General features: G+C 38.9%; 2 protein-coding genes across 2 annotated transcripts; both read right to left on the bottom strand.

Moving 5' to 3' along the window:
• Window positions 1–196: 196 nt before the first annotated feature.
• LOC133850165 (vacuolar protein sorting-associated protein 41 homolog) lies at window positions 197–2,898 on the bottom strand. The gene is made up of 8 exons (XM_062286208.1): window positions 2,400–2,898; window positions 2,233–2,334; window positions 2,008–2,178; window positions 1,822–1,939; window positions 1,414–1,767; window positions 1,033–1,360; window positions 649–714; window positions 197–594 (listed from the first exon to the last, which is right to left on the bottom strand). The coding sequence occupies exons 1-8, from the start codon at window positions 2,427–2,429 to the stop codon at window positions 303–305; spliced, it is 1,461 nt and encodes a 486-aa protein (XP_062142192.1). The 5' UTR covers window positions 2,430–2,898; the 3' UTR covers window positions 197–302.
• A 140-nt stretch (window positions 2,899–3,038) lies between these two features.
• On the bottom strand, window positions 3,039–7,457 carry LOC133850475 (serine/threonine-protein kinase GA29083). Its single transcript, XM_062286625.1, is given in 7 exon segments — window positions 3,039–3,801; window positions 3,866–4,015; window positions 4,341–4,486; window positions 4,557–4,881; window positions 4,916–5,146; window positions 5,148–5,627; window positions 6,677–7,457. Coding segments are annotated over 7 exon segments (2,328 nt in total). The 5' UTR covers window positions 7,370–7,457; the 3' UTR covers window positions 3,039–3,498.
• Window positions 7,458–14,222: the final 6,765 nt, after the last annotated feature.

Here is a 14,222-nt window from a genome sequence, read left to right as displayed (position 1 = left end):
TCGTTATCGATTAATCAAAACAAAACCCGCGCCAGTGTGCATTTTAATTACATTAGAAATCCATTCACAACAAAATGAGTTCTATGCTGCATTTATTTTGTAAAGTTTTATTAATAGTGAATTTTTTACAGATGCGAAAAGAAAGCAAAGAACATATTTAATAGGTGCAAGATATACAAAATATGCAAATACATCACATATAGCGCAATGCGCTGCTGGAATCGCCTTGATATATATATAATAGGGCTATGGACTCCAGCAACTCATTGGTATTTTGTTTCCTAAAAGTTTCATGTATGAGATTAATAATGGCCCAGCCATCGTACAGCTGCGGTGGCCACTCCTTTAATTAGTTTAAGAAATCCATTAACATCGAACTTGAGAAACTCGAACAGCACCATTTCATAGAAATGTGGATCCATGGTACAATCCTCCAATCTTGGTAAATAAGCACTCAGACAGCGCAGTTGCTGACACTTGGCAAACTTCAAGACGTGTTCCTCCCAAAGGGCTTTGTTGTTACCCAGCTCACGAAGACACAACTTTGCTGCGTCTTCATATTTTTTGATATCCAACAAGTGGTTTATATACATTCTGCATTGGTTGTTTGATTTTAATAAGTGTTTGTAATTAAAAATAAATTCTTACATGGCCACGGACAGCAGTGCAAGACTGCAACCTTGTGTTGACATTTCCATAGCTTCTTCAAATTTGCTGCAAATATAAAAAATTTATAATTTTTAGCGTAGGAATTTTGAAAAAAAAAAACAGACTAATTACGCAATTAAATTATTAAAACTAATCTGTCTAGCTCTTACCGTTGTAGCCATAAGAACAAAACAGGTTTTAATATAGAGATTTCGACTCTTTAAAATTAGATAAAAGTATTTAAGCATTGTTCTTCAATTTAAGTGTGGAGTATTGATTAAGATTAAGATAAAAAATGAAAAGCCTCGATTGCGAAAAAATTTCTAAACAGTTAAATATTGAAAACATCAAAACACAATAAGCAAGTACAATATTTTACATTACTTTTGCCCAATCAGCCACTCTAGACGATCATCTGTGCTAGCCAGGCTAGCCACGACAATGTCCTTGGGCGTGATGATGAAGAGACGATTCTCCTCAGTAATACAGCCCAGGTTATAGTCATTGACTGTGTACTCCTCGAAGCCTTGAAGATTTATGCTTTCTGTACAAACTTCCTCAAATGCATTCATCTTGTACTCAATGACACAGAGCACAGGACGCAATGCTTTATTGTTCACGCTGCGTTCCTTACGATAGCCCAGCACAACAAGCTGATTGGCCGCCAGCGGCGCCAGACCACAAATGTAGAAAGATGTTTGAAATGTAGAAACTGAAAAAGATATTATTAAATTACAAAGAAACTGTAACCATACACAGGTCCACCTGGATCTAAAACATAGCCGGGCAAGTTGTTAGAGGATGTTTCCATTGCATTGCCTTTCCGTATCACACAAATGTATATGGTGTCCACCCAGCCGATCAGCAACGTCGTTGGATTCGACCAACGTAGATGGCAGCGAAAGTTTTCTAGATGTGCTTGCGCTGGCACCTCCCATTTCATCAGTCCCAGCGAACATTTCTCTCTCAGGTCATAGACATCTACTCCCAAATGACTCGCCCAAGCGATAAAGTTGCTCTGCCAGCTAATGGACAACACCCTGCCTTCCACAGCGCACAATTCCCTAGGCTTTAGACGATGCAGCAAGTTGGGTTCATAGAGAGTGAGCTTATCGTTCCCTAAAGTATGAAATGGATAATTTGAAAGCTAAAAAAGTTGAGTAAGCTACATACCCACAACAAAAGAACGCCTGCTGGATTTGTCTTCGGGAGCCAAAGCAATCGCTTTGATAAACTTGCCCGAAAAAAAACTTCGATTGTTCTTCCAGTTGAATAATTTCGTAATGTTGACCTGCAGAATTGGATTAATTTAAATACAAAATAGTAGTTGCGCAACACCTTATTGAATTCATGACTCACGCAACCGTCATCGGAGCATGTGGCCACATATTCACCGCGAGGATCCACATCGATGTGGTTTACCGCCATAGAATGAGTGTGACTTTTGCCACTGCTTAAATTGGACTCCACTGATTTACCCTCGTGATTCAACATATAGACATGTCCTTGGTTTGTGCCAACTATCAGAAACTGCCGAAAGGTAAAGTTATGAGTGTTTTTCGTATATTCCAATTGGAAATTCACCTTGGAACGCACAGCACTGCAGGTGATCACATCGGCTTTGAGTATTTGTCGCAGATCATCATTGCCAATGCGCTGGTATTTAAACCTTGGCGCCACCGAATCCTAGGGTCAGCAAGGTAGAATTTCATATATCATTGATAACTTTCACTCTTGTGCAGGAGACTTACGATGTTATATGTTGGCATTGCCTCGGTCATGATATGAAACTAGTTACGGATTGCAATTGCGAATGCTCACATCAAGATCCCAACGGAAAAATAAGAAGCGATACGCGTATCGGTAGCTAAAAACTGTTATATATCGATATGTTTCCAGGGCTAAGGAAGAGTCGCTCGAAATTTCCAAACATTTTTGTTCTGCCTATAAACCCAAGATGAGTTCCACAGATCTGAGATTGGCCTATGAGACTGTATTATATATTCTTTGTTGTAATTACGCTGGGGTAAATTAGTTTACAAGTAGCGGGTGGGAAAAATATAATCAAAGGGAAATTTCTTTTGGAGACTAAGCAAATCTAAAATCATCGCTGTTCCCTTGTTATCGATTGACTCATCGATTCAAAAGCCGCGGAATTATTCACTTTTAAAACCCACGGAAAACAATTAACGTCTATCAGCCAAATTAGTTCAATATAGCATTTATTTCTAAAGTTTTATTATTGGTGTCTGTATAAATGCGCTTAAATATTATGTTGGATTTTTCGTTTTTGTTTTTATCGCGTTTTATCGTTTACATTACAAGTGCAGGCAAAACATACATATACGTTTAAACAAAGCAAAAATCATCCGAAAAACATAATTAACAGGTTCGTGAAAATATACACAACATGCATTTATTCATAATTTGTAATCAATTAAAATACTAATTAAAACACTTTAAAATATATGTATATGTATAGTATGTATGCAAGTACCTTTCATTATAAAATATATATATATATATCTGCGTTATAAAGAATATAAAGTAGCGAACCGTAAACGGTTGTTCAAATTGGAATTTTTGAGAAAGTGTCGGAACCACAACGTTACTAATGTTGTTGGCCGAAGAACTTCTCTTCACGTTCATTATTATTCTTGCTTAACGACCAAAACTGTACCATATGTATGTGTGTGTGTTTGTTTGTTAATATGTATAAATAATAAATTAAGGCCTATATATAATAGCGCTAAATTACATAATACAAAAACTACGAGCGGCATTGGGGATGATAATGATGACGATGATGCAGTAACAACATTTGGCTCAAACACCCCAAACAGCCATGATTCATCTGCTTAAGCCGCCAACATCAATGTCATCGCCAGCACCGCAATTCTCCTCATCGACCATTGTCCAATAATGATCTAGGATATCCTCGCTGGTAAAGCGTACATCGGGATCGGATTGCAGCATGTTGGCGATTAAATCGCGCACACCATCGCCGATGTCCGACCAGTAGGGATCGGGAAACTCGTACACGCCCGAGATGATGGCATCAAACAGCGGCTCCTGTTGATTATCCGGCGCCACAAATGGCGGGAATCCACAGAGTAGTATATACAAAATGATGCCGGCAGCCCAAACGTCAATCTGCCAACAGAGAAAAGATGTTAATAGGATAATTTTATGAAATTTGCGAGCGTGAACGCATTACCTTTAAGCCATAGCCTACTTCTAGCAGTATTTCGGGTGCCACATAAGTGGGCGTGCCACAGACGGCGTAAAGCGGCTCGGTTACCTCGCAAGCCAAGCCAAAGTCGGCGAGTTTCAGCTGCACCACATTGCCGGCTTCGTCCAGTTCAACCTGTTGGGTAAAGTGAAGATGTAGTTTTGCTTTTGTACAAATTACATACCAAGTACTAATGTGTACTACTACTAATATACGTGATATTGAGATAATTGGCAACATAGGAGCAGAAATTAAATTAATTATAGAACTCCAATTAAATAATAGCCTTCTACCCTATGAGTAGCGGGTATAAAAAGGATTCAATCTCTTTCTAATCTATTCAATTGTAAGAATTTTATGTAAATCAATATTTAGGTTATTTCTTTTTCGCCTATGTCTATGTCGCAACTACCAATTTTTCTTGAAGCCATTTTTAAATTCATTTAATATTTATGCTTACCAGCAGATTCTCTGGCTTAATGTCTCTGTGCACAATGCCCATGGAATGTAAATAAGACATGGCAGAGCCCAGATGGCGGATCATTGTGCGCGACTGGCTCTCCGAGAAGCGTGTGACCTGTGTAATGGCATCGAACAGATCCCCACCTGTCAAAGAGAAGAGAGAGATTAGCAACGGGCAGAGCTAAGACATTTGTTTTAACTAGTCTTGACTTACCACTCACATACTCCAGCACGAGGTACATGTTTGTCAGCTGATCGACATCCATGATGAGCGATATGATGTGCGGATGCTGCAGTTTCTTCATCACACGCACCTCCGCATCGATGTAATGTTCCTTGCCCTTGCACTTGCTTTTGTCAATGATCTTTAGAGCATACGGCAAGCCCGTCTGTCGCTCCTGGACACGCAGCACCACAGCGAAGTTACCATCGCCAATTAGATTGCCCAGTATGTAGTTGTCTCTGATAGCCGCCGGCAATTCACCAATCTCAATGCCTGCGCTATTAAGTAACGTTGCCTGATCATCCTCAGCCGTGGGCTGCTGCAGATCGCCATCGCCCTCGCCTCGCGGCAATGTGCTCGGTTCGCTGGGGAAAGCCTTTTTTGCTTTTGACGGGCATCTTGGGCTTGGGCCCTTTGCATGTGGTGCCCGCGGTGCGCAACGTTTTGCGTATGGCATTGATGGCGCGCTGCTCATCCGCCTCCAGCTTGAAATCCTCCGCGGTATTCACTCGCTCGGTGCCGTAGGTGAGAAAGACATCCTCCTTGCCAAAGAAATCGGCCAGCTGTGAGACCGACACCCCCCGACAAGGTGAACACCTTGCGAACGTATCCTGTGTCGAGGCGCACCACTTGCGTGATGGCGGTGAGCACATGATCGAAGCTTGGACTGTTGCGTTTGTTCAGCAGCAGGCGCATAATTCGTCGCGGCTTTGTGCCATTCCGTATCAGTGTGACGATACGTGGATGCACAACGCTGTCCCGCTCGCTGAATCGCGAACTACTGTTCAACGGGCAACCGCCGTTTGTGGCAGCTCCGCTACCATTTAATGCTGCGGCACCTCCGCTGCTGCTGCATGCGCTGCTGTTGAGCGCACCGTTCTTAAGGGGCGAGGCGGGACGCTGCAGCTTCGCGAGTCGCTGATTGGTCGTGCGTCCATTGTTGGCCAGCGTCAGATTGGCCAGCGGCTGTGAACTCGTGTTGTACTCGACCTTCTTGAAGTTCTCATTATTGCAGGAACACACATAGCTCTGGCCATCCTCCAGCTCGTCAAAAGCAGTGATCTACAAGTTAAAGTGCAGAAGGTGAGTTTGGAGTTTATAATTGTTTATATTTTGTAAAACACTGCAACCTTAGTTGAATAAAAAACGTTACTCGCTGCTATTGTACTCGATTAACAAAGTAATTAAAGTAAATCGATGATCGAAACTTCTGTTTTCTCAGACGAGCCCCAAGGACAACAAATGTCTGCTTAAATCGATTGCCGATAAAGCAAAACAGCCGTTCGAAATCAAAACAAATTTACAATTGGAATTATTGTTGCTTTTTATACCCGCTACCCATAGGTTAGAAGGGTATTACAACTTTGTGCCGGCAGGAAATGTATGTAACAGGTAAAAGGAGGCATCTCCGACCCTATAAAGTATATATATTCTCGATCAGCGTCAACAGCCGAGACGATCTAGCCATGGCCGTCTGTGTGTCTGTCCGTCCGTCCGGATGAACACCTAGATCTCAGAGACTATAAGAGATAGAGCTATAATTTTTTTTCGACAACATTTGTTATGTTTGCACGCAGATCAAGTTTGTTTCAAATTTTTGCCACGTCCCCTTCCGCCCCCGCAAATCAAAAAAATCGAATAACAAGCGTAATTTTAAAGCTAGAGTTACGTATATACAATAATTACTATAGTAGTTATGATTCCTGCAAATTTGGTTGCGATCAGATAAAAATTGTCGAAGCTATTAAAGAAATACTTTTGTATGGGGGTCTTAATTACTTTGTCTGACAATCTGGTATATTGTGCCGTCTATGGTATATTTTGAATGAGGTACTATAACGATATACCACATATACCATTTGGTATATTTTGTAGTATTTTTGTAGTATATTCGGAATATTTTGAGAAATATACCGCAAAATATAATGCTTTTATTCAAAATGGGTAGCGGGTATCTTACAGTCGAGTACACTCGACTGTAGCTTTCTTACTTGTTTCACTATACATTTATAGTAGTTGTGGATATCGTAATTAATTTGCAATGATGATAATCATAGCATAGTAACATTTATCCAAATAGCAGTTCCTCACTAAGATTGCAGTCGACTCACCTTCTTGCCGCACATAGTGTAGATGGCGCGCACAGCTCCAGGTATCTTAACATTCTCCTCGAGTAGTCGTGTCAGATCCTCGTAGAGGCTCTCGAAGGAACGATAGCGCTCATTTGATACTGGTATAGTTATGCCCGGGTAGAAGCGATCACCATTCCGATAGAACTTGATGCGATGCGCCTTACGTGTCGGAGCTCGGCTGCTCGAGATGCGTTTCTTGAACTGTGCCGCACCAGCTGCGCCCGATGGCTGTGGACTGCCATTGAGGGGTTGCCCGCAGCTACTATTTGCACCAGGAGCTGCTGCCGAGTTGGTCGATGAGGCGCCACTCAACGAACCATTTGATTTGCCAACACTGCCGCTGCCAGTGAGGGAACCATTCAGATCGCGCAACTCATTGAACTCCTTCTCCAGCTCCGAGTTGGAGCTGGCCGGACTATCGCAGTCGCGACTGTGCTGATGTTGTTGCTGATGTTGCTTGTTCAGCTGCTCGAGAATGGCAGCTTCTGTTGAGGATTGCTTGGCGGACGCAGCGCCCGCATTGGCCGCCGTCTTCTTGGGCGTGCCGCCATTTGGACTCGGACTACTCGTCGCCGCCTGCTGCAGCGATGACAAGAGGGCGGCGGTGCTGTGCAGACTGCTCACCGTTTGGACTTCCATGCTGCACGATCTGCAAGCACAAAGAGAAATCATAGAATTTATATATTTGATTTGATGTAACTGGGTTCGGAATTCTGTCTTTTTGCATGTTCTATTCACACTTGGCTAAATCGCTATACAATTTTAAAGTTCTAAACTGGATTATCTAACGTTTAGTTCATGTGTTGCTGTGTGTGTGTCATGTGTTTGTTGTTCGTGTGCCTTCTGGGAAATGGATTCCCACACAATTTTGTGTGCGGTACCGCAGAGCGCTTCCATTAAAAGACTATACAATTAAGAAAACATCTGAAGAGTGGACTCGACTCTAAAGTATCAGGTAACAAACAATATTTATAACAACAATGGTTGCAATAAAACAATTTTATATTATCTGTGTAGTTATTTTAAGAATTACTTTGTATCTCTATCAATGCAACAGAGATTACACTATTTATACCATTCTTTAAATTATCAGCTAATTATAACTATGATTTCTTGTTGATAAAAAATGGAAAATACCATATCAATAATATGGTATATTTGTAATATTATATTTATAATTCAATTAAAATTGTTATAGGAAAAACTTTTATTTAATAAATTAATGTGATTGAATTTAAATGATAGTATAAATGAAGTCAAATATATACGTAGATATAAGCACCATAAATTGGATCGTAATTAACAGCGCTATCTGTAGAGAGATACTGTTGAGTATATATACTTAGGTAAGGAACTAGAGACACGGTCGTTAATCTTGATTGTAGATTATCTGATGCTTTCTCCTGTTGCTTGTATGCTTGTATGCTTATTCTTCATGATCGCAAACCGATTATACCCTTAGAAATTTCTTTGGTTGTTGGGTATAAAAAGCAATCTCACAACAGTAAACACTAGACAGAAATCAGAATCAGAAACAGAAACTCTAAAAGACTGACAAACCGGTTTCATTGGCTGCGATTGTAGACTAGAAAGTATCTGTCGGATACGCGAGCAGAACGAGCCAGAATGCCAGCTGTAATTGCGCTAATTTACGTAAATTGTTTGCAACCACATATTTTCCACTCAAACGGCGAGTCAGAGACTGACGAGGAGTGGGGAGTGGGGTTTGAGGTGGAGAATATAAGAAGAGATAGAGAGAAGTTTTGCTTGGCTCGCTGACTTGCTGCACTAGATTCCAATGATGACCCCACGACGACGTTGACCGATTTACCGGCATGCCGAGCAGCCCCACTTCAGGCTGCTTGCCTACTTCGCTGACACCACAAAAAGCTGGGCCAACAATGTTATTATGACGCCATTGCTGGCCCCCTAAGAAAGGTGATGAGGCAAGGGAAGGCAGAAGAATGTGCGCAGGGCACACCTAGGACATTAAACGGGTGTGTCCATATCGTTGTGCCCAATTCACATAAAAAGCCTGCATCTAGATTAGACACAACTAGATGTATCTAACATAGACGCAATCCTAGTGAAAGTAGCACAATTCTTAGCAGAGATCTTGTGCACTTGAATTTAGGTCTATCAAAATAACTACTTAAAACTTTAGCGATAAATGTGTGTGATTTAATGTTTATCAAATGTTTTATCTAGCAAATATACTAACAATAGATCGGATCAGATTAGCATATAAAGGATTACATTTATCTTAAGAACTCAATTCAAATGTTTCCTCTAACAAATATAACTGTATAACTAACTGTAGTAATTTAAAATACTAAGTAAATTTCAAAAGAATCAGAATAGCATATTAAGCATTAAAATATATGCATCAAACTAACTACTTAAAACTTTACGGATAAATGTGAGTTAAGAACTCAATTCAAATGTTTTCTCTATTAAATATACTAACTATAGTAATTTAAAATACTAAGTAAATTCCAACAGAATCAGAATAGCATATTATCCATTAAAACATATTTTAAGAACTCAACTCAAACGTTTTATCAAGCAAATATACTACCTATGGTATTATAAAATACTAAATTCAAGTAAAATCAGTTTAGCAGATTAGGTATCAAGCAATTTACAAAAGATGTTTGCAGTTTAAAACTCGATTATATTTAACAATATTATTTATGAATAGCAAGAATTGAAATTGTGCCGAAATTGAATTCAATTTAAGTCAGTTGGCGTGAAATGCTAAACAAATTCGAAAGAGCAACTAAGAATAGCGCCAATAAGATAAGTTTTAATAAAACGGTTTGCAATTCAAGCTGAACAAAGATAGATGCTTGAGCATTTAAATTTCATGAATTGCTTGACTAACTAGTTTATTTGTATTCAAGACAAAGTATAGAGAGATAAGAATAGAATTTTATATATATATTTGTATATTACTTTAAATAGTATTATTGGTATTATAAACTTTTGAATGCATTTATTTTGTATTGAATATTGAGATCAAGATACCATCGATCATTCCTATCAAGCATATAATTTAAAGTTTTTAAATAGAATTTAGCCTGCAACTAAAATTCCTGCTCGGCAGTTTTCAAAGAAGACTGCCTGTCAAAAACGATCGACTGATCAATTATTCAAAAGAAATCAAGCTGAAATCTGAGCAGAAATTGCCATAAATTGAAGAACATAACAACTTGGAGACTTCAACAGGTGTTGACTGAGGTTAAGTTGCCAGTTATGAGAAGATCTCTAGTATTTCTGTGTTTTTTTTTTTATCGCTTGCTGTCACGCTATATAGTTTGTGAGAGCAATCAGAAATCTCTTTGCTCGCTTGTCAAGTTCATTTAAGCTTGCTGGCGCATCTCATTCCCTCAGATCGTTCCATCATTGCCTCATTCCAGCGAGGCTCATTTAAACGAGCGCAACAACAACATTCCAACATTCAACGTCACACTGAGAGGCGACTTTTATTTGTACAGTCTGGTCTGTGTGATGGAAATTATTGAAATTGTTGTCATTAAGCGATCATTGCCAATTGAATTCCAACTATAGTACGCCTCTGGTTAGTCTCGTCCTCGACCACGTTCACGTCCACGTCCATGTTCATAGCTGTTCAATGAGTCAGCCAATCCCCGCTTGCTGCCCCTTCCCGCCTCCTGCACTTTCCTGAACTGAACCATGGGTTATGTCAGAGCTAAAGTATCTGCCTCACTCTCTCTCTGTCTCACTCTTTCAGTCTCACACACTTAAAGCTGTGCGCTCATTGAAGCTCGTTTATGATTTTTTATTACTTTTTATATAAGTATTTTTCATAATTTTTGTTTCTTTTTTTTTTTTGGTCTTGGTTTTGTTTGTATTCTTCACTGGCACGTTTCATGCTTGCCCATTGTCAGTCGGCCCCATGTTGCAATCCACAGCTACACTCTAACGCATCGGTTATAATTACTTTCTCAACTGCTTTGCCATGCACCATTCTTCCGGGTACAGCGAGAGTTACCTTCCATTCAATCGGGGGGAACAATACAGCTGCCAGCTGTTTTATTGTGCACTTAACAATTACTAGTTCCTTCCCCACTTTAGTTGGATCAGTCATTAGCGGACCTCGAGGCTTTTATCACTCTGCCATTGTATGCATTTGCACTCACTATGAGAGATAATATAAAAGCTACAATCATTCATATTTCATTTTAATACTTGCACTCAACATCCAAGGCAAATTATTAGCTAATCTTCCAAATATTTCTTAAAGTTATTTCTTGATTATTTTCAAGTTAGTATTTTTATATATTTTAGTATTTAGTAATATAGAAATAAGTAAAAATATTCTGCTTTGCTCTTTTTCTAATTTAATATATTTTTTGTATTTAGTATTATAGAATAAGTATGAATATTCTGCTCTTGTTTTTATAATTTTGTATTTCAACTCAATATAATATTTCCATTCAATATTTGCACAAATTCACCTAAGAATTCAAATTTTTTTTGGATAATTTGTGAAAATTTATTTGTATTGTATTACCTAAATGCTAAACATTTCTAAAATGAATACTCTTTAAACACAGAATGCATTATTTTATTATTTATTTATTTAAAAAGGTTAGATATAATGAAAATGAACACTAACTATAATATTGTCCATTGAAATTTTATATTTAAGCTCACTTTACTCTTTCCATTCCAAAAATAATTTTTGCGTCCTAACTAAATATTTATTTTCTCAATTTATGCAATTTTATGTAGAATGAAACTAAAAAAAATAATTCAATTCTCAGTATAATTAAAATTTGTTGTTTATTTAAGAAACGTGAAAAAATGAAATCAAAACAAAACTCGCTTATTTGACATTATTTTTGTTATGCAATTTAATGAAAGTATAAAACAAGAAATGTTATCTCGTTGATATTCCCCTCTTTAATTTTACTCATCGTAAACAATACTCTTTTTTGTTGCAAATAAAATCGATAGCTCAAATTGATTTCGATATCAATTACTGATAAATGCTGTTGAGCGTATTTAAGCTTCGACATGGCTTGCACACACGAAGAAGAAGAAGAAGAGGAGGAAGAAGCAGCATAAGTCATATATTTATTGTTTCTCTTGTTGCCAGTTGAGCTTTTGTTTTACACACACAAGACGTGTTGTGTTTTGCCTCCAACAAATCTCGCCATCCCCCCGCTGCCAATCACAAACACACACTCTTTCTCTCTCTCTCACACACACGCACGCACACACTTTAAGCTTGATCGACGCTCAGAGTTTTTTTTTCGTTAAGGGGATTCGTGTGTTGGGCCATAAATTTGAATTACGATATTTTTTGTACGGGCTTTTACGGATTGCCGTTGTTGCTCGCATGTTGCTGTGGCATGTTGCGGCAACATTTATGTGTGCCTTTCTCTCTGCCTTGGAGTTATGACTACTCCATTAGCTCATAACGTTGTTGGTGTGGGTTGTTGTTGTTGTTGTTATGACGCCACCTTTGCTTGTTAAGAGGGCGTGTCTAGGACTTGGGCTATGCCCACAGATCCGCCATGAAATGCGCATAGCCTCGCAGGTAATTAAGTTAATTAATGTAGCTGCTGTTGCTGCTGCTGTTGCCAATCCTCCAAAGGCGGCGCTGTCGTCATCTTTATAAACGTCGACTTCTCCAACTCTCAATTCTCTATCCTCGGTTCTTTATTTATTTATTTTGCAGTTGTGCCAACTGGGTCAAAACTGTGTTGGCCACCAAGTGCAACGGTTCCCAAAGTTGTTTCTCTCTCTGTCTCCCTCTCTTCTTCTCTCTTTTGTTTGCTGTTCCATTGAGCATGACATTTGGCATTTTGTTTGGTTGCTCAGACGACGCAAAGTAAAAAACCAATTTGACCTTTTTTGCGAAACCAAATTATTGGAAACTGAAAACGATGACATTTGCAAATGCAATGGGAAAACTATGACAAATCAATGTCGCCTACATTGGGGGTATTCACTGTATGTACACCGTTCATCACCATTCAACTGCACTTTATTGCCTTTTGAATTCTTTTTCTTTTATTCCACAACCTTCAAGCTTCGAGAGCGTGTTTAATTGTGGGAACAAAGAGACTCCCAAACAATGCGTCGTAATCAATTTTAACACTTTCTTAGCTCCCAGAAATTGATGAAACTTTTTTTTTGTTAATAGTCTTAACACAACAATTACAACACCAACACCAACAAAAATATATATGGCAGTTATAATTGGAAAGTTTCATTAGAGACGACGAAAAACTCTTAATTGTTATCAATAACGCTTGTCGCTAATGATAAGAGACAGCGAGCGAGACAGATAGACTGAGAATGAGAATGAGAGAGATTCTGGCATATTGATCTTGGAATTGAAGAGTTGTTTGTATTTATACCCGTTAAGCAAATAGTAGAAAGGGTATTATAGCTGAGTGATAATTGAGTATATCTAAATAAAGTTCTTTCTCAATTTTGTGTATTTTGAATTCTCTTAAATTACGTGTCAAGGTTGAGCAAACTCATGCTTACTCCCAATGTGTATGTTTTGTGTAATATTATTTGGGACATGATTCATAGATCAATTTACACACGCTATCACGGGACGCAATTAGAGCTCGATTTTTATTTATTTGCTAATAAAAACTTGATCTGAATTTCGTTGGAAATCATATAATGCAATAATGGATGACAGTGAACATCCCTATGGCAGAAAATGACATAGTCTAGGTATTTTTGTGCACACACATTAAATGATATAGTATAACGAAGCTGAATCGTTACTACGTCAAACTAGAAATCGATAAGCCGCCGGCACAGGAAATATGTGCGTTGGCGTCGCCATCGACTGCTCTTTGTAGTTGTTTTCGTTGTTCTGACTGTTGTCGTATCAGTTTTTGCCGCTGCCTACGCATATAGAAAGAGCGAGCGAGAGAGAGAGAGAGAAGATACCGAACCAAAAGGCAACCCAACCCAACTCGCAGCAATCCAATCCAACAGGCAATCCAATCCCAATTCGAATTCCAATTCCTATTCCGATTCCTATTCGCCCACTTGTGTCTGGAGGATGTGCGACACTAGAAATTCGCATATAATTATAATTGAATTTCACTTGTTAAACAAATACAATAAATGACAACACTATAAGCATGTGAATTGCCGTAAATGGCTGCAAAATGAATCCAACTATTTATTATATTTGTGTTCGCACACGCGCCACCAAACTTGGCCTGACAACAGCGACAGCAGAGAAGCAAACAGCAGACATCGAGACAGTCACTGAGGTGTAGCTTCTCTACGAGTACAGGGTGAGTCAGGGAGACACAGGGTGAGTCAGGGGGAGGGGCACGCGCTTGTGGTTGTCTGGCCAATGAACAGGTGCGCCTTGACTCTTCGGTTGTTGCACCCAAAAATCAACAACTAAAAATTATAACAACAACAAAAAAGTTGGAAATTTTTTAAGTGAATGTGCTCGACTCTAAGATACCCAAGAGAAAGATAGTCAAACTATTCTTAATACCTAATGATC

This window comes from Drosophila sulfurigaster, chromosome 2L, assembly GCF_023558435.1.
Source record: "Drosophila sulfurigaster albostrigata strain 15112-1811.04 chromosome 2L, ASM2355843v2, whole genome shotgun sequence".
In the NCBI taxonomy this organism is placed as follows: domain Eukaryota; kingdom Metazoa; phylum Arthropoda; class Insecta; order Diptera; family Drosophilidae; genus Drosophila; species Drosophila sulfurigaster.
The sequence above is the reverse complement of the archived record's forward strand: the minus strand, read 5'-3'. Positions and strand labels throughout refer to the sequence as shown.